Source organism: Chelon labrosus (genome assembly GCF_963514085.1).
Source record: "Chelon labrosus genome assembly, chromosome: 12".
Taxonomy (NCBI): Eukaryota; Metazoa; Chordata; class Actinopteri; order Mugiliformes; family Mugilidae; genus Chelon; species Chelon labrosus.
The window spans coordinates 8662268-8687920 of NC_140345.1; the positions used below are offsets into that span (position 1 = coordinate 8662268).

The window sequence follows — 25653 nt, forward strand, 5'->3', positions numbered from 1 at the left end:
CAATATTTTTAATTAGATGCACAACTTTAATCGGCTATTGTTTTATTACTAAAATTAAAATGAAAACAGTCTGCATCTTCATGACGGTTCATGTGTTGAAACAGCGGAATAAAGGTGGTAATGCAACTGTATCAACATTTTGAAGGATGTAAACTGTACTGAATTAAACACAAAAGTCTGTCTGTTATTTAGACCAACTTCCTGACTAAAATGGGGTTGTCAAAATAATAGAAAAATGTGTCAGTACAATACAGTGACTCAACAGCTCTCAGTTTAAAAAATAAAAATACATAAATCCATCGCTTTTATGAAGCTAGTGTATGTTTTTATCTTGCTATTTACATCTATTTTTATGTTTTTTTCTGTACTCAATTGTTTTAAACCAAAATCTTTTTTTATAAGATTGTGCATCTTTTTATTTTCTTTCATTTACTGTTTTTTTTTCCTGCTTAATTCTACTTAATTTTGGCGACCTTTTGTCACCTATAGTTAGTTAGTTGCTTGATAGTCTGTAAAAAAAATGTTGTACCATTGATATACTTACTCTTATATACCTTTCTTACCTTACCTTGTTATTTATTAATCTAACTTGTATTTTTGCACCGTCTTGTCCTGCTGCTGTAACAACTGAATTTTCCTTGGTGGGTGAATAAGGTCTCATCTTGTCTTACATTATCGTCAGGATTCTGCTTTATTAAGGTATTTTAAAATTATTTGTACACAGAATTTTTTTATGTTATACTGTATAAAAATATGCCTGCACCACAAAAAGACCGTTAAACTCAAACATCTAAACTAAACACATCCTTAATTAATTATATTTATTATACTTGTTGTTTTCCTGTCGTGTCAAAGTCTCTGCAGTGACAAAGCTCCATCAGTGATGGCACAACACCTCTGACATTTGATAATATCCGGTCTTGAATGGACTGTAGCTTGCTCATTGTAGACAATATTTATATTAGGCTACCCCAAAAAGCAACTTCAATGAACTTAAGCTATTACCAAAAACGTAATGCAAGTATGGCAGCTCGCCATTAATTATTGGTTTACATCATGCACTAAGAATCAACCAAATTCCTGAAAAGAAAAAAATCCTTTCTGGATTTGGCTTCGTAAAAGATCCCTTAACTGATGTAACGTTCTTCAAACAGACAGACAGAGAGCTTTGGTTAGAGTTAACATATTTTATATCCATCTCTATTTTATTGAACTTAACCTTCAGCACACAAAGCAACAGACACCATTTCGTAGCAAGCTGCAGAACATGAGGAAGAGGAAACAACAGGGAACAAGAGATCAACACACTTCTGCAGTTAGTGAAAAGGAGACAGTCAAAGGGGTCAGCAAAGAGAAAGAAACAACAAGCCCATCAGGAGAAGTGAGACTGTGCTGAGAAGTGAAACAGATTTATATGTTTTTTTTACCCACCTGGCTTTATTTAGGACTTACTGCAGGTAGTTGTAGTGAGTTAACTTGATCAATACACTGAAGCTAGAATGCATTGTACAGTATAAGCACATAATTAAAGTGAAAACAAATCAGTCTTGATGCTTTTAAGTGCGTCTTTGTGTGTTTAGAGCTTTGCTGACAGGGAATTATAACAGGACTTGTCTGTATGTGTGCATTCTTGCGTCCCGCTCACAATGACACTCAAATAGCACTGGGGTTGCGGAAGTTGTGCCCAGCAAAGCGGGCCTGGTCACCCAACTCTTCCTCAATCCTGAGAGGAAGAGGACAAGGTGATGAAGAAAACGGAGAGAAATGGAAAGCAGGAAGATGAATATGAAAAAGGACAGCAGCAGATAAAAGAATTAAGAAAAAAAGAAGTATGAGATATTCAGGATATATATATATATATATATGTATGTATAAATATACGCAATAGAAGCTATAAATACCCACCTCATGAGCTGATTGTATTTGGCCAGACGTTCAGATCGACAGGGAGCTCCAGTCTTGATCTGAAGGGAGAGAAAATTATTACTTGTAATAATTTTGTTTTGTATTCAAGCCGTTATTATTGATCTTTGAATCAATTGTCCAGCCTGTAAAATAACAGCTACCATTAAAGCTTCATCAGTAAATGCACATTTTCCTTAATATTACGGGATTTTCATTTTTCTTTCGGCCCCCGTCTTTGGTCCATATTTAATCGAGGACTTCTGTCATTATGTGGTTTTATTGCTTTTATAGCTTCACAAAATTAATTTCTAATCTCTTGCTCTGAAACTGTAATTTTGCACTGTCATGTTGCTGCATTGCCTCATTTTGTCCTGCTTAATTTATGCACTGTGCGTGCAGGACAGCTCACAATGTATAATATATGATAAGGAACAAGTAAATGGTATAAGAGACTACATTTGGAAATTGTCACTCTGTCTTGTGTGTTACCTGTCCAGTGCAGAGACCAACCACCAGGTCAGCTATGAAAGTGTCCTCTGTTTCTCCCGAACGATGGCTCACCATCACGCCCCAGCCGTTCTCCTGGGCCAGCTTACACCTGAGAAGCAGAGGCAGAAAAACGTGCATAAACGTGACAGGCACACGGTGCAGGCGTGTGCGTGCACAAGTGTCCAGGTTTGCATGAAAACCAACTCACGCTTTGATGGCCTCTGTCACAGATCCAATCTGGTTGACTTTGAGGAGCAGACAGTTGCAGGCCTTTTCTTCCACAGCTCGCTGTATCCTACGTGGGTTAGTGACCGTCAGATCGTCTCCGACCACCTGCACAACGTGTATCAGGTCCACTCGGTCAGGCAGAATTAACATTTGTTGTTGCCTAGATCTAGTTCATCTCTAGATAACACTTCAGAGTTTGGGTGGTGTGGTCATTTAGCCCATAGAAACTCTTTGGAGTGCACTAGCTGGTAAATAAGACCATTTTAACTTCTGCAGCACAGAAGTGGATGGTTATTTGTGTAATAGAACTGCAGTACACCTTTCTGGATCAGATCTTCAGGATAACATTGGCATATATGTGAAAACTTACCTGGATGCCCACTGAGGTTGTGAACTGCGACCAAGCAGGCCAGTCGTCCTGGTCAAAAGGGTCTTCAATAGACACCACTGAAGGAAAGAGAGATGGGTAAGATCATTTTACTGCACAGGTCAAAGAATACAACACGCTATGAGAAACACAAGCCACACTGACATTACTAGGAAAAGCTTGAATGTGTCTACTTATGTCAGATGCAGACATGCATTTGCTCCACAAACAGTACATACACACACAATTGACAGGGTAAAGAGGCACATAAGAGTAGCTCCCTGCTTCCCTAATAAGCACTGTAACACATAATTAAAGCCTCAGAGAGTGTCAGGAGGAAAAGATCAGGCTCTTTCCAGTTGTCTTGTTTTCTCCATCTCTCTATCTCTCTCTATTTAAAAGGTGATGGAAGAAGTGTGAATGCCATATAAAAAAATAGGTCAATTTTCTCTGAACAGTGACACATCAACATCATGTTACCATGAGACTGCGGCTTAGAGATGTGAAGACATCAATAGACTCCCCTTAATGGTCCACACTGAACAGGACATTGTGGAGTTTAGATAATCTTAGAAATATGTTCTTCACATGTATTTGTCTCTTATCAGATGTGGATTGTGACACATAAAGATGCTGTCACTCTCGTCACAGCTATACGCACCTGGGTAGTTGTTGATGAAGCCCTGGTAGATGTTGGCCAGCTCCTCAGCGCTGATGTTGCGGGCAGCGTTAGGTGGAGACTTAAAGTCCAGGTCATACTTGCCCTCGATGAAGAACTCTGAAGCGGCGACGTCCATCCCTATCACCACTTTATCCGTGAAGCCTGCTTTCTCAATGGCCGTCTTTATCAGCTCCAGGGCTGAAAAAAAGGGACAGGAAGATGGCATGGTTAAGTTATACAGGGAATAGGAAAGGGGGATGTTCTGAGGTGGACGCTGCGCTTACCTTCACTGTTCTCCTGTATGTTAGGGGCAAACCCTCCCTCGTCTCCCACATTTGTAGCATCCTGACCATACTTCTCCTTGATGACACTTCTCAGTGTCTGGTAGAGCTCTGCACCCACACGCAGAGCATCACGGAAAGACTCCGCCCCTACAGGGAGCACCATGAATTCCTGCATGGCCAGTCTATTACCAGCATGGGAGCCCCCGTTGATCACATTAAAAGCCTAAAAGAGGGGCAGATATGGGGGATGTATTTATATTTAGATGCCTCTGTCAGAAAGGATTCAAATTACACAATCAAAAAATACAACTCACAGGAACTGGGAGGACCAGCTCTGTGTTTCCTGCCAGATCAGCAATGTGACGGTACAAGGGGACACCTTTCTCCGCTGCGCCAGCTTTACATATGGCCAGCGATATTCCAAGAATAGAATTGGCCCCAAACTTAGCTGAGGGAAACAGCAGAAAGCAGCCACTCAATACATGGATGCAGCCGGCACTCACTGGGGCAGAAACATGTCAGTACGCATATACGCCATCACCCTACATGAGATGCGAGTGGGGCTTACATTTGTTGTCAGTGCCGTCCATTTCAATCATCACATTGTCCAGCTTCTCCTGCTCCAGCACACTGATTCCCTGAAAGAAAAACAAAATGGCTGTCACAACAGATCTTTCATTTTAATACTCCCATTTAATCCTGCTATAGTCTGCAGTATAAACTCACAGCCTGGATAAGGGCAGGTCCAAGGGTGTCATTAATGTGAGCAACAGCCTTGGTCACACCTTAGGCAGCAGGACAAAGGGAGATATGTGGAGGCTGTTAGTCCACATTGTAACAGATAAAAAGAGTGTCCATCATGTAAAGGAGGATACAGATAAAATAAAGAGGAGAAACATGCAAAGAGTTCACCTTTGCCCTTGTAGCGTGTCTTGTCTCCATCTCTGAGCTCCAGGGCCTCGTAGATGCCAGTGGATGCACCACTGGGCACAGCAGCCCTGAACAGACCTGAAATGGAGACAGAGGATTAGTAGGTGGAGAGAGGAAGTACATGTCTGAGGTGGAAGGTTTAAAGAAGAGGAAATGTGTTAGGAATACAACCATACAGATATTTGAGTTACGATATTATTATTTATTTATTGTCAACCTTTGTCTGTATGCAGGTCTACTTCCACAGTGGGGTTTCCCCTGGAGTCCAGGATCTCCCTGGCAACAATATTCACTATAGACATCCTGTAAAAAAACAAGCGTACTTGATTCAACCATTTGGTGTTTAGTGATCATCCTTAGAAATCATACACTCATTTTAGAAAAGAGAGCGTGTGCAGGGGCAAGTGGAGCACAAAGATACAGCTGCATATCAAAATATTATAATAAATGGTCGGTAAGCATTTCACTGTAGCTAAAAGTCAAGTGGATGTGCTTCAATTTCACATTAGTCACAAGGACTTCACACTCTCTTCCTCTTCCTCACATGAACACGCATTGTGATGATAGTGACGCAGCCTTAGGGATGGAGAGCTGTGGAGGCTCCCTAGGAAGAGGCTTGTGTACTGAACACACACACAGATAGAGAAAATGCAGATATCAAGCTGATAACGCACATCTATTTTTAAAAATCTATAGTCGACCTGTTCCCAACCACAAGCCAGCAGTCAGTGACTGAGGACATGGACAAATGGAGCGATGATGCGGTTGGAAAACACAGAGCAGGAGAAGACGAGGGGGAAGAGGTGGAGGGAGGAGGCTTAGTGGGATGGAGGGAATGAAGAAATAGATCAATCTTTTTAAACGTTACCTGCAGCGTGTTTGAAGGCTGGTGGAGAAACTGAGCGGATGTGGTGCGAATGAGAGGGAGAGATGGAGGGAAGGGGAGGTGGGAGGAGAGAAGGGGTGAAAACGTATGACACACGGGGGGAGGGGGAGCGTGTGAGTCATTGGAAGATGCAGAGAGGAGGAGAGGCTACGCGACAAGGAGAAAAAAAAAAGGGATGGAGCAGTACAACTGGAGTTAAATGGATTTTTGAATTAGTAGGGAACCAGGAAAATAAATAATAAACACTCTGTTCTAATCTGCACTGTACCCCTTTAAACAATGACTTCCATGTTCAGTCTCAGTGTTTATCATGTGTTCAGCTCTACGCACCGTGAGCATCTGTTCACTACAACAGCACTCATGTGACATTTACCCAACAAACTGCTTGCAGAGAAAGATGATTCATGTCTGCCGTCAAGTCCATGTAATGTTGTTATCCTGCTGAAAAGTGAGGATCTGTTGCAAAAAAATGGAAACAAACATCTATATACTTCAGATGTGGATGACAGGCAGAAGATATCACAACACAGAAACCACAAGAACACGTCTAAGGCACAAAGTGAGCCGACTCGTCGACGCACGTTACAGATCTAATGATGGAGATTAGAGGAGACAAGAAGACAGGTAGACAGGTGACAGGAGCCACGGCTGCTGGAGGGAGGACGCATATTTAAAAATAGTCATGGACGTGATTAAAGATACAGCAAGCACAGGAGGAGGCAGGCAGGGAGCCCGCTATGGGAGTGATTTGTCTAAGAGAAAGTTTTTTTTTCATTGGCTGCTCTACTTGCATGAGCCATCTGGATGTCACATGACCTGCAGACATGATGGCACAGGCAAGAGGCAGCAAAGGCACGACTAATATAGCTGCAGATGTAAACACCATTCAACTGCAGAAACTGGAGGACTGCAATTACATTTTATGAGGAAGGAAGTGTAAAAGAATTGACTGATTTAGGTTCAAATATTGTGATTTGTTGAAATTTGTACTTCATTTTAAACACGTTAGGACAAGCAACGTCAAACACCACAACACAGACACATTTTGCAATTATCTAACAATGTTTAATGAACTTTTATTTAGTTAATTAGTTGACAGTATACAATTCAATTCACCGACACACTAGTGTCTTCACAAACATAACATAATGGACTGTACAGCAGATGTACTGTATACTGTCGCACTTTAGTGCAGTGGGCAAAGACAAATGTCAAGTTTTAAGAATGAGTATTTATATATAAAGTGAGTGTAACTATTCCCATGTTTACACAAGGATGTGTGTGTGTGTATGTATGTATGCGTGTGTGTGTAATAGTATAGAAGCTGAACTGTAAATGCGACTATCAAGTGTATGAGGTTTTGTTTTGTTGTGTGTGTGTCTGTGTGTACGTGTATAATATGTTGTTCATGTATAGACAGTCCAGTCATATCAAACATTTACAACGGGCAGTTGAGACGAGCATCAACCTCCGTCTTCAGCGTGGTTCACAGCATCAGGGAAATCCTCCCTTAACTCCTTCCATCTGGTCGCCTCGTCAAAGTCGGAAATCTGCAGGGACATTCAACCAAGGCCACTGTATTAATTACCTCAATCACTAAAGACTAAGTCTTCTGTATTTCCATAAATAAAAGCAGGTAGTTAACTAAAGACTGGGTCTTATATAATGGCAGAGTCAATACAAACAAATACAGACACGCTGACTTGAACACTGTTTCAACACCCTTCATCCTTCCTCATCAAATTATTATTCATCTATTTTAGTTATGATGGTGCACGTGTACAGTTAAATCCTGTGGTTGTGTTGCTGCATGTAGTACACATTCAAATGTTTCACAATAAAAGATACGGTTAATAAATAAAAGGTTTTAGTCCATTAAAACAGGCAGTTAATTTGAAACTCTTACAGGTCATCTCGAGTTTGTATAACGCTGTAATGCTGTTCCTTCAACAAAATGGATCACAATGAAGCTCCCTACTAAAATATGACACATTATTATTATTACACTAAACAAAGAACACAGAAACACAGGTTTGTCTCTAAGGGTGCTTTCACACCCATTAGTTACAATTCAGGAAGTAATTGATACAATATTGTTGCATTTAACTACGGTTTAGATCGTGTTGACAGAGCATTCGAAAGCTCTGACACGCCCTCAGCACTAGGTTCTTGCAAACAGTTTTGTGATTGGTCCTACTTTTGCAGGACAAAAATTAATTTCAGGAAATAATAACACTGAAAATGAAGCCTCAGCAGCGAATGTGGGTGGGCAGTGGCATTTATTGCTCTTCTGTGTCTTACGTAACAGTGTTGTATACATTAAACAAACACAGTTGAATAAACAGCTCTATCAGTTATATTAAAACAAATGCTGAACACTATAACCTTCATGCAGCGAAGATTTAGTGCAGGTATAGTAGAACGAATCTAATAATACTGTTAGATTAGAATGAATTTGATTTCAACCATGGACCCTGGTTATTTTAAAAGGTGATCTGTAAGACACATGCTGCTGTAGCGGTTTACTGATCAATGGTGGCTTGGATACATGACACAAGCGAATGACGTGCTCTTGTATTATAGGGCAGTGATTCCCAATCTGGGGTGCACGTACCCCCAGGGGTACGCAAAGTGACGTAGGGGGTACGCGAAAGAGTTGATTCTGAACTCAGCCTGATTACATTTTGAAACTGAAAAAAACGGATAACGGGTTGTTTTCTCATTTTCTGATTCTCCACCTAAATGAAAAATCAAAAGACTGCTTTTCATGTGAGTCAATTATGTTAATAGCTAGATTGTAGGACAACTGGCTTGGAGCTATGTATCAGTTTGCTGCTAATGTATCTAGCGCTAGGTCACCTAAACAAGAAAGACACTGATTCCCTGAAATGTCTGCGATTGGTGGGCAGGTGCAAATCTCCTGATGATATAGCTATATTTTCCTAGCCTGGGTGCCAGCCGAACTTAGTCCCGCCCACAACATTTGAGGTCTGGAAGTTTGGTCTGGCATTGCTCCGTTGAGGCGCAATTATGCTCGAACAGGAGCTGTTCGTATTATATATTCGTTTATACGATGATGGACAGATGATCAACAGTAACGTAATCAACCAGGTCACCAAAGAGCGCTTGGCTTGAATTTGTTTACAACAAAGATGGCTGCCGCTGGAGAACTGAGATGTGTAGATTCTGCCATCGAGTCTGTTCTAGAAGATATCGACAGCGCATTCATTTTAAAAGAGGAACAGATGCATGTTGCGTCCCAACCATGTTATTAAGGACTGACAGGACCGACAAATGTGACACGATTTGTTTGCTGTTTTGTGGAGATGTAATCCTAAACTGAGAACTTGTTCGTGTACGCATTCACCTTTAATATTTCTCTCAAAAATGATGGCCGTGTTGGTAAGTACTCCGTGTATCCTTAAATTCTTTTTACAACACCGGCAAAAATCGTTTACACTCATCTTCTTCTTCTACTTCTTCCAGCGTGCGTGCAGTTGAGTTCTGTTGACAACTATGCGTCGCTTAACATACGTCACACACTCCGTTGCTCTGATTGGTTATAGGTCTATCCAATTGAGTGCAGAGGCATTTTTTTTCCTGGTTCGGTTGAAACACGCCCCATAATCACAGCCCAATGGAGCGGTATCAGACTCACATTCTGACTAGAATTGAGAATGGCTACGTCAGGCTAATATTTTCCCCCCAGAACCAAGCAAATCTCATTCTTGATTGGGTCTTTAAATTATGTCGTCAACAATTCTGATAACTTTCTGTCATTTGAGCTGTCAATGTAGAAATGTTTGCCAGATTTCTTTTTTGAAAAGTGAACTGCTGTTGCTCACTGAAAATGCTGGTAAATAAATCTATTTTGTGAGAAATAATTCACTTTAAGAGATTTTATTTGTATGTTGTGCATGCTAAATGTGGGTGGTGGGGGTGGCGGCAGGCTCACAGACATTTCTTTTTCTAGCTGCTACAAGTGCATGAGTAGGGGGTACATGGCTGGAGGTCAAATGTCTGAAGGGGTACAGGCTGTGAAAAGTTTGGGAACCACTGTTATAGGGCTACCATTCAACAGACATCCATCATACAGTCTAACATGCCGCAAATGTATATTGTTCAGTGTACAACCTATTGCACACATTGTAAGATTATAATTACTTTTACTGTAGAGTCGTAGTGTAGCAGCCTCAAAATAGACATTTTTGTAGCAGCTTACCAGTATTATATCACTGGTTATCTGCTGTTGACTGCTGCTTTTTGTTGTCTCAGAAAGGTGTATAAAACAGAAGCAGCACACTTTAAACTATATAAGCTAAACTTGTCCTGTAATGTTAAATATTTATCAGTGCAGGAGTATATACCAATTAGAATGATTGCTCAATCAATAAAATCTAACAGGACTTTCCCGAACTCTTACTTACCTTTCTCACCAGTCGTAACGTGGGCGAGTTTGGGGTTGACGGTGTCTAGGTGATTCGAGCCGATGACCTGGTGGGGGTGTTGAGCTGGGAGGGGCAGTAAGAGCAAGCTGTTGGCCTCCTGCGCGTCGATCTCGGCCGTATTCCAGCGCACGGGCATTTGGGGCAGCGTATCTTCCTGCCTGAGTCCTCCACTCCTCGTCAAACGCTGCAGCATCGGCTTTGAAGGTACAAAGGCCAGATGTTAAGTGACACGTTCTTCACGTTTCTTACATTTCAAACAACTGCCTGTGCTTCGCTTTAACTAAGACGTTCATTCTCTTAAAATTTCACTGAAATTGGAGGTGGAGAGGACTCACTCTCATCAAGGTTAATGAAGTCTTGTCGTTCCTCGCGGTCTCCAGTGCGGCGATTTCGTGAACGCTCCATTATGTGTGCACGCTCTCCAATGTGGTGGCCGATGGCAAGACGCTCGAGGCCGCTCTCGCTGTCCCTCATTGACTGCCGGGTCTCACGGATCTGAAGTGAAAAGTCACCAGCAACACCATTTACTAAAACAAGCAGGACGCTGTGCACTCTCAGTGAACTCATACTGAAATGTTTGTGTGACAACTATGATATTTATACTGTACATGATCTATTTACTGTCACTACAGTTACTGGTGAGTCCATGTGAGGCCAGAAGGCCACAGTACAACCATTAAAACCCCACGTACACAGTAAACAGGTCTCCATACGTGACCCTAACCAACACTCCTAATCTGTTAACATTTTAACAACACCTACTCCTCCAGGGCCTCTTCTTGTTTCACTGGTCTGCTGATAAACTTTAGGAACCCCTATGTCTGAAGAGGAATAGGAGATGACTGTTGAAGAGGAAAAGGTCTGACAGTTTGGTGAACCGGACATTCTTTCCTAGAAGAAGAAAAACAACAAAAATTAGATGAAGCACAATTCAGAAACAGGTTTCATTCATACCTGTAATTACTTGATGTTTATTTGAAGATGGAACCGCTTACCATGTTTCCCATCATTTCTCCCATCATGCCAAACATATCCATGAACCCTCCTCCTCCTCCCTGCAAACATAAAGAAGGATCATTAAAAGGCTTATCTGATGAAACACTGAAGTCTGTGTGTCTTTTGGTTTGCAGGAGGAAGGTTGTTTTGGTTAAAAGGTAATGGACTCCATCAATGTGGGCTCGTCTAGTGTGAAAGGACCTGTTAGTGGAATTTGCCAGAGTTTTAAAGTGGCTGACTATAAAAAACTAAAAACCATGTAAAATTTTAAAAAAAAACCCTCTCTGAACAGGGGACGTGGACTCAGAAAAAACGTTTCACTACCATTCAGCGCTTGAGTCTGGTTTTGGGTCGTTAACAGACCCTTGTCATGTGAGTTCAGGTGGGAACCACCCACAGATGTTCCTAACAAAAACCTAAACTCACCACCAGTCAGTTAGAACTAAAGAAGACATGGTGGTAAAGTGTCTTCAAGAAAACTCAAACAAGTCCAAAAAAACTGCCTGCTGATTTAGTTAACCATTTAACCGCTAAGCCTTGACATGTCCACCTGGACTTTTTTGCTCATTCTGACTATAAAAAGTTCAGAAAATGTCCTGTGAGTAAGTGCTTGTGGCCATTTTTCCACAATACCTGAAACTTTCAATATCTGGCAGTTATTCACAATTTACAACATGTAATAATTGTGTAATAACCTTCTGGTTGATGTGCAAGTGAAATTACTGTAATGACACCATGTTGGCTTTAAAGCGCAACATCTCAAGTTTTCAAAAACTCCTCAGAGCCGTTTTATGGCTTTAACTGTAAACGGCTATTTACATCAACCCAAACAAAACAGCTGCAGCTGGTTTGACCACACAAAAGCAAATGAAAGCTAGCTTGTCCATGTGTCACGGCTCATTACACAGCAACGTACTTCCTTTCTTTATTTTTCTACACAGCACTGTCCTTCCAGCCTTTCTTACATTAGAAATTAATATCCGTTTTCCAAATCTAAAAAAATTTAAATAAACATTTTAACTATGAGAGCAATTGATTTGTAACTACATTTAAAATATCAATCAATTCACAGACCCAGAAGGTACTTCAAGAGAAAGAACAGACATCTCTAAAAGACCACTAATATCTTCCTTTGTGCTCTGTGGCCTTACTTTCAGGACTAGAAAGTGAGAAAAACCATAGTAATCATGTTCTTAAATAAATAAAAAAAAGTTGTGTTTTTGTCCAGTGATCACTGGAAATTCTGTCAATAAGATGAAAAGAGCTCAGATACAAGTCACTCAGTGGACTTTTAGATTATACATATACTTCTTGAAGGAAGACACTACTCACCATTCCCATCATCCCAAAGGGAGTCAGAGCGCCAGCCTAGAAAAACAATGTAAATCTTAAACTCAAAAACCCAAAAATGATATATACTATTAAAACTAAGAAGGATATAAACACAAATCTGTTAACACAGCAGATAGTTACCTGTCTGCGTGGGGCGCGGTGTGGCTGCATCTGGGGAGCAAGAGGAAAGGGGTCCATGCCAAATGGTCCAAACAGACTCCTCATCTGCTGCCTGTGAGCGGCAAATGGATCCCTAAAAGAAATCAGAAAAATGTAAGACTTTCTTTCTTTTTATTTTCTTTTAAATGTTGTTTTCATGTGAATTGACTTGGGTGTTGCTGGATGAACTATACTCACATAGGTGACGGTAAGCTGAAAATGATACAGTGAGGAAATCATGTCAAATTTATCAAACAGAAGATGGGACATCACTTTGACAAAGGATTTCTAAGCTGTATTACACATCTGAGCCTAGTTAAAAAGTCCTCAACTGTTTTCTTTAATGCTTTTTGATGTGTGTTGTTTTCTGAAGCATGGAGTGAGCTTAAAATATATAAAACGGCAACATAAGTCTACCCTTTTAAATATTTTTTTTTCTAAAAACTACAAAAGATAAAGATACAAAATTTGAACTCTGCAAAGGCATGAATTGCACACCAGCGTGAGCATCAGGGCAAAGGCATCAAAATCACATTGAAAAGTTAATGAAATTTAAGTACCTATAGGATATTATATTAAGCATTCGTTACAAAAACTAATAAATAATCAACAGAATTTAAAAAAACACATGAAACAATGCTAATTGATTTTGTGTTTTTTGATTTGCTCTTATAACCACTGACATTATAAACGGTGCTCTCCCCCTAAACTTTAAATTTAATTATCTAAAACTTAGAATAATGTTTGTGTGTGATAAATGAGCATTAGGATATAAAGCACATTTACTTCACCAATGTAAACCAGTTTCGTTGTAATAAAAATGCATGTTTGGTATTTATATATAAAAAAATCTACGCTATCTACGCTTACTTGCCAGTTCATTAGGTACACTAGTAAAACAGAATGCATTCTAATGTAGCAGTCCTGCATTAAATCTTAGCTTCATGGAGGTTACAGTGTTCAGCATTTGTTTCAAATAACTGACAGAGCTGTAGATTCAACTTTTCACTGTGGTTTGTAGTACTAATGAATTGTATTGTGTTGTACTGACACATGCTTCTATTCTTTTGACAACCCCGTTTTATTAAGTGGACTAGGCTAAATACCTTTCTTTTTAGGTATTTCAGCACAGTTTAACCTCATCACAAACTGCATCCTACAAAATGAATTACCACCTTTCTTACTCAGACTCAACATTAACTGAACACGAATAGAATAATTGTGGAGGATTTAGGGCAAGCCTGCCACATTAAACGCATTTGTTTTCACAAATGTACCAAATGTTTTTACTAATGAGTGTATCGCAATTCTCATTTCCATGCATGTTCGATGCTGGGGGAGAATACGCTGATGTAAACACAATACACAAGGAAATACTAGAAAACGGCCATCAATCAAATCTCAAAGGAGCTTTTCACGTTATTTGTGTAAAAAGTGGGAACTTGTATTAGTGATGCTCACGTTAAAGCTACTGACTGATGAACCAAACACCGCTGAACACAAGGCAGATATTTTATTATTGTCTATCCAATATGGTGGACCACTATAGGGCCCACAGCTGGCTAGAGTAACGGAAGGTACCTGCTTCCAAGACACTGTAAAAATTACACTTTAGCATGGCAAAATGTAGTCATCCACCACGTATAAACCACATAAATAAGTCAGTGTGTAAACAAAACGTAATAAATAGCAGCACTTACATCATGTAGGGGTCGTCATCAACGTCATTCAAGAACCGAAACATGCTAGGTGATTTAAGTCAGCTGGCTGATGCTAGCCAGCTAGCTAGGTAAACAGTCGTGTTTTTCAAAGATTAAACAGAATAAAGGACTCAGGGTATAAGCAGGTTGAAATGGGGGGTCTTTTACTAGCTCCCTCGCGAAAGCACTAAACCAGTACAGCTGTTTCACAAAGCGACAGATAGCTCAGAATCTCACTAGACAGTAAATTCCAGAAACCTGGACCAAACATGAAAACGGAAGTGAGTTCTCTGACAAAGGGAAGGAACGCTGCTGTCAAGGTAGCAACAATCGTAACATCCGGTCTCTTTATTTTTTCAAAATAAAGCATTTCCCGAGACTGTCTCTAGGGATAATAAAATTAAAAGAAATGTTATAATTACAGTTAAATGCGTACTATACACCATAACTCATTGTAGTGTCATATACATTTAGACACATGATAAATACGGTGTTCCATTAAAATGTTTTTGAGCTGTAAAGATTTGGCAAATAATAGATATAGGTCCACTGAAAGACTAATGGTGACATTATTTTCATAATTAATTAATTAATTATTTCAGTTTCTTATCGAAAGAAAAAGTGGGTTTAGCTTCTAAAATGTGAGAATTTACCTATTTAAGTTGACATTTGCAATTAATTATGATTTTCTACTTATGGGCAGACGCAGCTGAAGATGTTGAATTTGAATGGGCATTTTTGTACTTTTCGACATTTCCTACAAAATTATTAATGCAAAATAATTTGCATATTAACTACCAAAGAATATAACCATTAATTGCAACCCTGACTGTTACAGTTACATGCATCGTATTTCTCAGCTTGCCCCAGTTCATGACTTGTTGAAGTATAGGTGTGTCCGTTCTTCATGTAATGTAACTTTATTTTAGTCCATGCATGACATTATTTAGACCGTTGAAACAGCACTGAAAGAGCGTGTGCATTACTTCCTCTCTCGGTGTGTGGCCTAACTGTCTGGTGTACTGTTTCTGCAGACAATCTTGTGATGTTTCCTATTTTCTGTAGATGCAGACAATACAATGTGCAGTGGTATAAGACGCAGTTGGAAAAACCTGCTTCTCTTTAATTTTGTAATAGATAGATAGATAGATAGATAGATAGATAGATGTCATCTGCCCAGCAGGCGGCAGTGTTTCTTTTTTGCAGATTGGCCTGAGGTTCGTCTTATCTGCGCATGCGGACAAAGTAATTCGACCCTCAAACCCGGATGTAACCAACGCCTAATGCGCTTAACCTGTCGGAAGAAAAACGGTGAGTAGAGTTTTATAAACACTCTGAAACTACTATTTATGGTGTCCCATAAGGTTGTACTCTGTCGGACACATGTAGGAGAGTCAACTAGCAGTATTAAGTTTTTACAGGGACGAAACGTTTGTTTATTTTTATTAATTTTTTTTTATAAATCCGCTGGGTGTTAAAAGTTTCCTAATGATCAAACTTTATTTAGTGTTGACTAACATAAGTGTGATTAATGAAGTTAGCATGGTTGTCAGTTATCCCATCTGCTTGTGCTATTATGATTTTGTTTGTTGTTATAGGCTGAGTTACAGTTAGTTTAGTCTGAAAGCTAAACTAACTGTAATTTGACAGTTGACAAAAATCGTTTCTCACCTCAACAATCTGCTGTTAATTCACTTAAAAACTACACTCGGGCTCTACTCCAACTGCTTGTTTTTATTTTTTAATAATGATTAAATTTCAAGTGTTGATGCTTAAATTTTCAGCAGGTTTCAGATAACAGTTTATCTGTTTATTTAGCGGAAGTGTCTGGCGGCATCCGCTTCTGAATTGCATTGTGCTAATATCCTGTCTTTTCCTTTAACGTGTATGGTATGCAACCTATGCGGAAGTGATTCACTGTCATTAGTACTTCTGTTCGCACATGTAATAACAAGCCTGGTTCCACTGATTTTCTCATTTTTTCACAGTTCTCAGTGCAATCTTTACTTTGCCCCCCTTTACCCTTTAAATACCAGAAAATTAGGAATACTAAAATCATACTGAAGTTCTTCAAAACTGTAAATTGACTAATCCAATCCACTTGAGTTTTAATTTCACAAACAATAGCCAACAAAATAACTGTAAAATTGTTCCAACTAAAAGGCGAATATCATAACCTTCACAAAGGGAGGATTGATTTCTGTAATGCAGTATTAGACTGCTCCAGTTTTACCAAGGAGTACTTAATAAATAGGCAGCGGAGTGTAACTTCACTATGTGCTGTGTACTAAAACACTTATTTGTAAAATAAACTTCTGAATAAATGCAGTGGGCAATGTACATAGCAAAATGTAGATCTAAATTTAATTTTCATGTTGTTCCTATGTTGTGCAATGCCATAATGTAAAAGCACTCCATGTATAAGTTGCTCATATCAAAAGTATACTAGTGTAAGTGCATTGGTGTACAAGTGTGCACTATTATAGACAACAGAGCTCATTCTCTTAACTTTTAGTGAGGAGCAATACACGGCCATCCAGCTCCCGGTTTTCGAGCCATGTTGCCAGATCCCACTCTCTATGCCCCCCGCGAAAAGCTTCCTCTTCCGTGGACGTGAGCAATTCAAGCTGATAACAGTGAACTTGCGATAAATGGAAGTACAACACTTCCCAGGAACATTAACGGCACATAATAAATAAACCACATCAACCAACAGTTTACGTACGGCATATTCAAAGCAAATGAATTAACTTATTAAAATGAATTAAAATAATTCCTTTATATAATCATAGAGCAGTTTAATCTCTCCTGGCTAATCTCTCTGTTTATAAAGATAATTCAAAATGATCATAATTAAAGTCAAATAATCTTAGAATCAAAGTTAAATACAGTATATGAACACTATACTATACAATACACTTTTTGCACTGTAGTTCAAAATGGTTGTCATATAAATTTCATGCAATAATGTATACAGTGCTCCAGACAAATGTTTTTAGAGCTGCAGGGATTAATCAATTTATTGATAAGTCCATCAGAAGACTGATTATCAAACTATTTGTTTTGGTTACTTTCAAAATAAAAATGTCAAACATTCCCTGGCTTTAGCTTCTCAACTAATGGCTCTTTGTACTTCTGGTTAGATGCTAACTGTATTTAATTTGCTCTCTACTTGAAGCCACTGACAATAAAATGGGTTTATGGACAGACATCCCATGTACTACAAACATAACATAACTAATAATCACTAGTTACAGTTACATGCATCGTATTTCTCAGCTTGTCTCAGTCCATGATTTGTTTATGTATAGGTGTTTCCGTACTTCATGTTGTTTCTCTGGCTTTATATGGGGCCATGCATAACATTATTTAGTTTGTTCAGACAGTACTGAAAGAGCTTGTGTATTACTTCCTCTCTCTGTGTGTTGCCTAACTGTCTGGTGTACTGTTTCTAGAGCCACTCTTGTGATGTTTCCTATTTTCTGATTTTCTCTCTAGATGCAGACTATAAAATGTGTAGTGGTAGGAGACGGTGCAGTAGGAAAAACCTGCTTACTGATCTCCTACACAACCAATAAGTTCCCCTCTGAATATGTGCCTACGGTAAGAAGAGTCAAAACCACACTTTCCTTTTAATATGTTTTTATAGCTGATATGAAGTGCAGTCAGACCTTGATGTTTGGTTTTTCTGGTTCAATTGCCTTTTTTTATGTCCTTGAAGGTTTTTGACAACTATGCAGTGACAGTGATGATTGGAGGAGAGCCCTATACACTCGGCCTTTTCGACACAGCGGGTAACTGTCTTTGGTAGTCACTCCTTTTCGCACTAATTTCTGTCACTCTAAAACTAACAGAATAAGTTCCCTGTTCTGTTTCTCTTGTCATTGCCGCTCTCAGGTCAGGAGGATTATGACAGACTGCGTCCTCTCAGCTACCCGCAAACAGATGTGTTCCTCGTATGTTTCTCTGTTGTCTCCCCCTCATCGTTTGAAAATGTCAAAGAGAAGGTCAGTTTTCAAACAATGGTTTTCACTGGGGGACATTCTTTGACAGGCATAGACGTCCAACGAGGGCTTATTTTTAGGAATGTTGTGATCAAATTCTGAGTCCTTCAGTACTTTAGCCTTTAAGTACCTATGTGAAACAATGAAATAACAGATGGAGTTGCCTTCTAAATTAGCCACACCTTATTTTTCACAAGCTACTGGATTAAAATACTGAGGAACGTGGTTCAAAACAATTAAGCTGATGCGGTCCAGTTAGTCACTTGGATTGTGTCACTCTGTTGGGAGTCACTGGGACGACAGAAACACTCAGTGTCCTCGGTTATGTAGCCACATTACAGAGGGATTCTTCTTTTACCTCATAAACAATCTTTGACAGAGTATGGATCAGCATGCACGAATCGGACCTGATACCAATCCTTATGATCCACATGGACCTTCTGTACTTATTTTCCATGTTGATACATCTGCAGACGATGTCTTGATTCACTTGGTTAGGGCTGTAAAATGTCAACAAAAGGTGTTGCTGTGTTATTATTTGCTCCTTCCAGTGGTGTGTCTAAAAACCCAAATGATTCTGTGTACTGCTAATAGACATGGAAAAGTAAGTGCTTGATTTTAAAATTAGGATAAAGGATCCGCCTATTTATTTTCTATTGATTGACTGTTTGATAAAATGACTCATGAGTCATGATAAGGACTAAGGAAATGCAAATTTATTAAATAACGGAGCAGATATGATACCCAAGCGACGATACTGATACAAAGTTTTGAAATCGCAAAAACTGTATTTGCAGATACGACATTGGGGGGGAAAACTGTCTAAAACTATGTCAGGAAATATTTTATCAACGAATAAATGTCCTCTTTGTATCGTATTGCATTTGCAGTGGGTTCCTGAGATTTCTCACCACTGCCCGAGCACACCCTTCCTGTTGGTGGGCACACAGGTGGATCTGCGGGAAGACAGTAACACGGTGGAGAAGCTGGCAAAGAACAAGCAGCGCCCCCTGTTTCCTGAGAGTGGCGAGAAGCTGGCCCGGGAGCTCAGGGCTGTCAAATATGTGGAGTGCTCTGCACTCACACAGGTATGGGGCAAATTTTCAAAATGCTTTAAAACTGAAATGCCTGTTCATTGGGTGCATTAGTGCATCCCACTGCATTCTAAAAGGTCTTCACTGAAACTTATCTTCATGAAGGTTATGTTATTCAGCATTTGTTTAAAATAACTGATAGAGGTGTTGATTCAGCTGTTTTTTTTTCATTTTGCAGCCTGTGTTATAGTACTATTGAATTATATTATGATGTACTGACACATGTTTCCATTATTTTTGCAATCCCTTTTACTCTGTGGGCTAAATAACCACAAACTACATCGTTCAAAATAATATGAGAATACTTTCATTTTCACTAGTGTTACCTAATGAACTGGCAAGTGAGTGTATATGTTAAAATATGCAGCTAGATTTCCTTCTCTCACAGTTGCTTTCTCTCTTCTTCTGCAAACAGCGAGGACTTAAGAATGTGTTTGATGAGGCCATACTGGCAGCGCTGGAACCCCCTGAGACCAAAACCAAGAGGAAGTGCGTTCTGCTATAGAAGAATGGCGACAGTGAGAAAAATGGGTGGGGTGATTCAAAACATCTGAAAGATCAATGGCCATTTTTAAAAAAAAAAAAAAAAGGACAAACCAAAGGGGAATGGAGGTACAGTACAGTGCCACTGAGATGTGTTTTAATACATGTGTACACACGGATTGTGCCTTGGGAGAGGCTGAGGGAGAAAAACCTCCAGCTTCCAGTAAATGCAGCAGGTGCCACTCATCTCCTTTTCTGAAAGCTTTTAGAAACTGCAGTGTTCTCTCTGCCAATATTCAGGTGGGGCGGGCCCCCCCTGCCTGTCTCTGTTGCTCCATTTTTAACAGAAACATTCCTTCATACAGTTGCCTTTGGGTTACATTTAACATTAGCACATTTAAAGGGGCAACTTAATGTTAAGTGGTACTCTGTTTGCTTTTTTTAACTTCTGAATTGAATAATGGAAGAAATTGAATGTCACTCTGAACTAATGTATTTGTCTGTTATTGCTACTTTCTTTGCCACTCCCAGTGACGTTCAGGGAGGCCACGTGCATTCTCACCAATTTCACTTCTCCATGTGTCTTCATCAATTTCTATTTTATACTTTTTTTGTTTATATTGTATAAATTCTGTGATGCTGTTTTGGGAAAATTATAGCATTTTTGAATTCTTTTTTTTTTTTTTCATTTTGAAACTTGAGTTTTTATTTTATTTTATTTTTTATTGCTAGACTACCAACTCTGATTGATAATATAACAAATTAAGTTGTAATATTTTTATTAAGTCTTGATCGTGATAGAGATTGAGATGATGTTCTTTTCTAGTAAATTTCCGGGTGTTTGTAATTGGAGGATGTTTTTAATAAAATGGTTTAACTGAAATGAAAAGCAGCCTGTGTTTTGTTTTCGAGGGAGACCCAAGCACAGCAAAAAGTCATGCCACTTGATGCAGCCTGAGTTCAGTGTGTAGATTGCGAGGCTGTAAATGAAAAATAGAAATGGGGATGTGGAGTGATTTTACAGCTCTCTGTATCCTGCTCTCCATTTCAGCTCGAGGCTAGTAGCTTGAGGCTGTATTAGCTGCCAAAACCGCCAGGGGTCGACTAGCATTTTGGGTTTTGACAGTGAAGACACAAAAAGTTTTGCTTTGCATTTTTGATCATATTTTAATAATTAAACGGCTCGCATGGTTCAACACTTTCATAGGACTGCAAATACAAATATGTTTAGACTTGCTAGCAGCCACAGAGGACCTTTAACTCTGTCTCTCTCTGCAAATTAGTCAGGAAGTGCGAAAGTAACAAGAAACTCAAGAAATGGATTTGGTGGATAAACTATTGTATTTATTAGATTTCCTGAACGGACCTAAAATCACTGCTTGTGCAGAAACATACAGAAGAGTTTCAGTTGAGGGTCAAAACACAAGACAGACACTGATGTGAGTAGAAGTTATACTTGCTGCTAAAGGCTGAGGTGACGCAATGATATACAAATAAATAAACCAGAATTGAAAAAGAAGACATAAATACAGTCAATGTGTAAATCCAAAGATCATTACAGCTGTGTGCCGTAATGAGAAAAGGTTGCATAAAACAAAAATGAATGCTGCAGTGTTTCTGTGTTAGTTTTGGTTACGTTCAGCTTTAGAAGCTTTGTCAGTTCGATGTGTGATTAACTGTCGTGTGCCTGCATGTCTGTGCCTGTCCTCTTGTCTGCCTTAGTATATTGAAGTGAAGAGTTAAAAGGAGAGGAGATGATTTTAGTTTGTACTTCATTTGTTTTTACATTTGGTCTAATTTTGCAGCTGTTACAACAGAATAATCAAACCAGATTGTAGCTTCACTCGTGGAGAGAGAAAAACTGCAGATATGTTCTCTGTTCTCTACTTTTTTGGGAAAGGTGTGACTGAAAAACTGCTCTTGTCTGTGTTGTACTTCAGTAGTGTCTGTCTGGTGGATTGTTCGGGTGGTTCAGCTCATTCGGTCTGGTCTTGTTAAGGCCATCTCACACTCTGCAAGTATGAATGGTGACTGTGTTCTTGCACTGCTGGCAGCGGACTGAGCAGCACCAGGAAAACTTGCAGGAGCAGCGCTGCACCACCTCCGCCCGGCCCGCTCTGTACCCCGGCCCACAACACACCAGCTCACAGCCATCTGGTGCCAGCCGAGACGTTCCTGGAAATGTTTCAAAAGACAGTGTGAATCGTGAAACATTTTTATTGCCAATTATCAGCCAAATTGTTTTTTTCTGTGGCATAGTCTTGCTGATCTTACCATTACATCTCCTACCAGCAGTCCCAGGGATACCGTTGTCAGGGTCAAGATGGCAGAAATCTGGCGAGGGTGCAAGATACACAAGGTCTCTAGCAGCAGGGGGTTTGACCTGGGGGTCACGGGGGAGCAGGGCCGTCCGGGATCCTATACGAGTCAGGCGCACCTAGGAAGATTGAGGTTTCTGATCATGTTGTTGTGTTTATGGTAAACTACTGGCTTCCATTTATGCGACTTTCAAGTTGAAATAAACTGAAGGGGTTTTTTTTCCAGTACCTCTGTGGCTCCATCAAAGCGTTCCTTGAGCACAACGCCGACACGCCTAAAGGGAGGCATGACCTTCCAGCAGGTCCTTAACTCACAGGAGCCAGAGACGCCATGACACTTACACTCCACCTGCATGTTGTGAAGAATGGCCTGAGGATTGCAAAGGACAAAAGATGTCACATGAAAAAAGATTACAGAGCTGGAAATCAGAACAGAATGTGGCTGATGCTGCTAACCTTTCGACCAGCTTCATTGTTGTGGAGGTTCATGAGCGGACGCCCTGCTGACAGCCCCTTGGCTCGCTCTGGTTCGTCCACAAATGACTGGGAGAAAGCCACGCCATAGGACAGGTTGTCACTGCACCCTGACCACTGAAAACCTGTTATAGGATGCAGCACGTGTTTGTTTATCTGTGTATCACATGTTCAAAATATTTTCTTGTAAGAATGAGAAAGTATGGATGTCAAGTGGCAAATGCATTGAGGATCACATAAGGCCAATGCAGCTGATACGCTGTACACAACTGAGTCAGGTTTGATCCGTATTGATAGCTGATAGGAAAAATACCTGCTGACATTAGTGCAACAGAATTAAGAACCACAAAGGGCACAGCAGCAGCCACTTTACGCTCCGTGTGAGTGGATTTCACTCATTAGATTTTCATGGAGCAGAGTCCAAGCTCACCCTCGGGGCTGACCCCCCTGACCTTCCTGTCACAGCCACACCTCTCCAGCTCCCCGCGGGTGCAGGCTCGGGTCACTGCCACTGCCACGGCTGCTGAGGACAAAGCATGCACAAAGGCCGCCTCACGAGTGCCTGAAACCACAACAGAGACATGGGAGAAATTCACATTTAGGTGAATATGAACACTTCTCATCGTGTGGATTTTTCATCAGATGTTTCACATCATATCAGTACTGGGTTTACCTTGGTTCATCACTCTGCCAAATACATTGATCCCACGTGGGGTTGTGGAACAATTCCAACGGCGATTCCTGAACTGGTGCTGGCACTGAGTTGGACAGTTACATGCATAACAGAGAGAAAGATTCATCAGTTTGTAAAGTTCATTAGTTCTATTTTTATCATCTTGAACAAACACTGATACCGGGGATATAGTGTAAAATTTCTGTGGATTAATTATTTCTACAGGACATGACACTCAGACTTTATCTTTTCAGGACAAACCTCTTCTATGACCATCTCTGCTGCCTTGCGTACGGACTCCATGACCTCCCCCCGTGCCCTGCACACCCCCACCTGCCCTGGGGTCAGCCCCCTCAGCCGTGCACATGGGGCAGCACCAGACACAGGCCTGGAGCGAGGCAGCCTCGCCAGGGAGCTGGAACACAAAAATGATGGGTGGTATAGTGATTCACAGCAGGTTTGTGAGGCCAAAACAGAGGATGCATTATTAAGTAAAGGGTTGGGGTTAAAGAAGAGGAGAACAGAGGGTGAAAAAAAAAGGATTGAGAGGTAACGACTAGGCAGAGTTTTAGAGAAGACGGAAACAAGGAGACGACCAGGCAAAGAAGACAGAGAGGGCACCGTGAAGGCAAAGAGAAAGAAAAGAGAAAAGGTCACCAGGAGTGAGACAAAGAAAGAGAGGGGTACGCCTGAAAGAGATTTAGAGACGTGTCACCATGTTTTAAAAGTTATAGCATGACAAACAAACTCCCTCTTTCTCTTCCTCCCTTACACACTAGACTTACAGCCAGTTGGTTGCCATGGTGGGGTGGGTTGCCCATAGCAACAGGAGGAGGAGTGGTGCCGTGAGATTGACAGTGGAGACAGTTGGCATCAGACTGTCTGTCTGTCTGTCCGTCTCCGTGCGTCAGGCTGGGTCTTTGGACAGCACGCTGCCCGCCTCCACAGTTGAAGAGATCTCTCTGTCTGTCTGATTGTTGGAGTGTGGCCTTATATTTCTGGTCCAGAGTCTGGGGACGATCCCCACATATCTGTGGAAATCACAAGCTCACAGATTAATAATGAATGAACTGCTGGAGACAATGATCGTCTTCTTCTATGAGACACTTTGGATAATGTTCAAACAAACAGTGGTTTTCTCTTAATATTTCAATATCAAAGTTGATGTCAAAGATTCAGAAGTTCAGAAATATGAGACATTTACTAAGACCGTACAGTTTATCACTCAGATTCGGTAGTACACAAAACAAGACATACTCTCTAAAATATTCTCCTGAAAAGTTTCCTGAGTAATGTTGATTCTTACCAGTTCATACTTCAGTGGTAACCCAATTCAAATTTCAAAGGGAATCAAATCAACACGGTTGTCCATCAGTACTTCTAAGGTGCTGTCGAAAGAATTCTCACAGGGATGTTTTATACACTGCAAGCACAGCCCATCCTTCATAAGGAAAATATGTCCATATGTCCAGTTTAAGTCAGTCAAAAACAGAAATTCAAATCCAGAAAGAAACTAGTAAAAGTCACTTTTTATAATAATAATAAAAAAAGACAACAGTGGCATTGTATCGTCCCAGGAAAACAAAAGTGTCCATTCCAGGTTGAAACAGTGAGAATGAGTGAGAGCAGTGAGATGGGAGTGATGGGTTATAAAGGAAGTAGGATGAGGGTGGGAGAGAGAGGACAGGCGTGATCCAGGGTGTGGAGTGATGCCGATGGGGGGAGGAGGAGGAGGAGGAGGAGGAAACTTTAGAAAAGGATAATAGTTCTACTATCCAAGTATTAAGTCTATTGAGCTTGTTTGGTATCAGTCCTAAAATCAGACCCTGTATTGGAGGCAGATGAACTTTCCTAAATAATCGTCAGAAATGTGCTTGTCTGCATTTGAACTCCCACTTACTGCATGCTTATGTGCGTGTTTCTGCCACAGAGAAAGTCTAAATACCTCATGCAAAATGTTGTCTTTGTGTTTCTTTCATTAAACTTTTCAGCTGGAATACTGACGTATGGGATGGCCTGCAAAATCCCTTTATCAATAACACTGATACAGCATTTCTGTTTTCACATACATGCACATGCATGTGAAAAAGTGTCTTACCTAATGTTTAATTTTCCCAAACTTTGTTGCTCATTTTACGAGTTTCCCCCCTCCTCTTCCTCTATGTCCCCCACATTTGCCCTCTCGTTCTCCCTCTCTCCCACTCCCTATATTGTCTTAGAAG

General features: G+C 40.3%; 4 protein-coding genes across 5 annotated transcripts; 1 reads left to right on the plus strand and 3 right to left on the minus strand.

Moving 5' to 3' along the window:
* Positions 1 to 1558: 1558 nt before the first annotated feature.
* LOC311496498 (gamma-enolase-like) lies at positions 1559 to 5480 on the minus strand. 2 transcript variants are annotated; one of them, XM_084556382.1, is made up of 12 exons: positions 5082 to 5480; positions 4847 to 4942; positions 4661 to 4719; positions 4503 to 4572; positions 4249 to 4382; positions 3935 to 4157; positions 3651 to 3848; positions 2993 to 3069; positions 2603 to 2727; positions 2395 to 2503; positions 1906 to 1964; positions 1559 to 1723 (listed from the first exon to the last, which is right to left on the minus strand). In XM_084556382.1, exons 1-12 carry the CDS (start codon positions 5164 to 5166, stop codon positions 1654 to 1656), a joined length of 1305 nt encoding a protein of 434 aa, XP_084412508.1. In that variant the 5' UTR covers positions 5167 to 5480; the 3' UTR covers positions 1559 to 1653. The 2 variants fall into 2 exon arrangements, with proteins under 2 accessions (XP_084412508.1, XP_084412509.1); XM_084556383.1 differs by lacking the exons at positions 4503 to 4572; positions 4661 to 4719.
* A 1313-nt stretch (positions 5481 to 6793) lies between these two features.
* mlf2 (myeloid leukemia factor 2) lies at positions 6794 to 14756 on the minus strand. Its single transcript, XM_084557712.1, has 9 exons — positions 14386 to 14756; positions 12884 to 12898; positions 12668 to 12779; positions 12527 to 12562; positions 11194 to 11253; positions 10961 to 11089; positions 10534 to 10693; positions 10178 to 10394; positions 6794 to 7300 (listed from the first exon to the last, which is right to left on the minus strand). The coding sequence occupies exons 1-8, from the start codon at positions 14427 to 14429 to the stop codon at positions 10183 to 10185; spliced, it is 768 nt and encodes a 255-aa protein (XP_084413838.1). The 5' UTR covers positions 14430 to 14756; the 3' UTR covers positions 6794 to 7300; positions 10178 to 10182.
* An 879-nt stretch (positions 14757 to 15635) lies between these two features.
* On the plus strand, positions 15636 to 20849 carry cdc42l (cell division cycle 42, like). Its single transcript, XM_084556145.1, has 6 exons — positions 15636 to 15696; positions 17884 to 17988; positions 18107 to 18179; positions 18283 to 18392; positions 19280 to 19477; positions 19899 to 20849. The coding sequence occupies exons 2-6, from the start codon at positions 17884 to 17886 to the stop codon at positions 19986 to 19988; spliced, it is 576 nt and encodes a 191-aa protein (XP_084412271.1). The 5' UTR covers positions 15636 to 15696; the 3' UTR covers positions 19989 to 20849.
* A 197-nt stretch (positions 20850 to 21046) lies between these two features.
* On the minus strand, positions 21047 to 24451 carry wnt4b (wingless-type MMTV integration site family, member 4b). The gene is made up of 8 exons (XM_084556504.1): positions 24217 to 24451; positions 23693 to 23846; positions 23432 to 23516; positions 23189 to 23320; positions 22741 to 22883; positions 22514 to 22654; positions 22241 to 22403; positions 21047 to 22141 (listed from the first exon to the last, which is right to left on the minus strand). The coding sequence occupies exons 1-8, from the start codon at positions 24303 to 24305 to the stop codon at positions 21972 to 21974; spliced, it is 1077 nt and encodes a 358-aa protein (XP_084412630.1). The 5' UTR covers positions 24306 to 24451; the 3' UTR covers positions 21047 to 21971.
* Between the last annotated feature and the right edge of the window lie 1202 nt (positions 24452 to 25653).

Excerpts from the sequence above, each read along its gene's own strand:
- cdc42l (XM_084556145.1), top strand. The coding sequence starts at position 17,884 with ATGCAGACTATAAAATGTGTAGTGGTAGGAGACGGTGCAGTAGGAAAA. Across the intron at positions 18,393-19,279 it reads TTGAAAATGTCAAAGAGAAG|TGGGTTCCTGAGATTTCTCA; the intron begins GTCAGTTTTCAA and ends TTGCATTTGCAG. Across the intron at positions 19,478-19,898 it reads AGTGCTCTGCACTCACACAG|CGAGGACTTAAGAATGTGTT; the intron begins GTATGGGGCAAA and ends TTCTGCAAACAG.
- LOC311496498 (XM_084556382.1), bottom strand. The coding sequence starts at position 5,166 with ATGTCTATAGTGAATATTGTTGCCAGGGAGATCCTGGACTCCAGGGGA. Across the intron at positions 2,504-2,602 it reads GTGACAGAGGCCATCAAAGC|GTGTAAGCTGGCCCAGGAGA; the intron begins GTGAGTTGGTTT and ends TCTGCTTCTCAG. Across the intron at positions 1,965-2,394 it reads TTGGTCTCTGCACTGGACAG|ATCAAGACTGGAGCTCCCTG; the intron begins GTAACACACAAG and ends CTCTCCCTTCAG.
- mlf2 (XM_084557712.1), bottom strand. The coding sequence starts at position 14,429 with ATGTTTCGGTTCTTGAATGACGTTGATGACGACCCCTACATGAT. Across the intron at positions 11,254-12,526 it reads CCTTTGGGATGATGGGAATG|GGAGGAGGAGGAGGGTTCAT; the intron begins GTGAGTAGTGTC and ends TTATGTTTGCAG. Across the intron at positions 11,090-11,193 it reads GAGAAATGATGGGAAACATG|GAAAGAATGTCCGGTTCACC; the intron begins GTAAGCGGTTCC and ends TTCTTCTTCTAG.
- wnt4b (XM_084556504.1), bottom strand. The coding sequence starts at position 24,305 with ATGCCAACTGTCTCCACTGTCAATCTCACGGCACCACTCCTCCTCCTG. Across the intron at positions 22,655-22,740 it reads ACAATGAAGCTGGTCGAAAG|GCCATTCTTCACAACATGCA; the intron begins GTTAGCAGCATC and ends TGCAATCCTCAG. Across the intron at positions 22,404-22,513 it reads GCTTTGATGGAGCCACAGAG|GTGCGCCTGACTCGTATAGG; the intron begins GTACTGGAAAAA and ends CAATCTTCCTAG.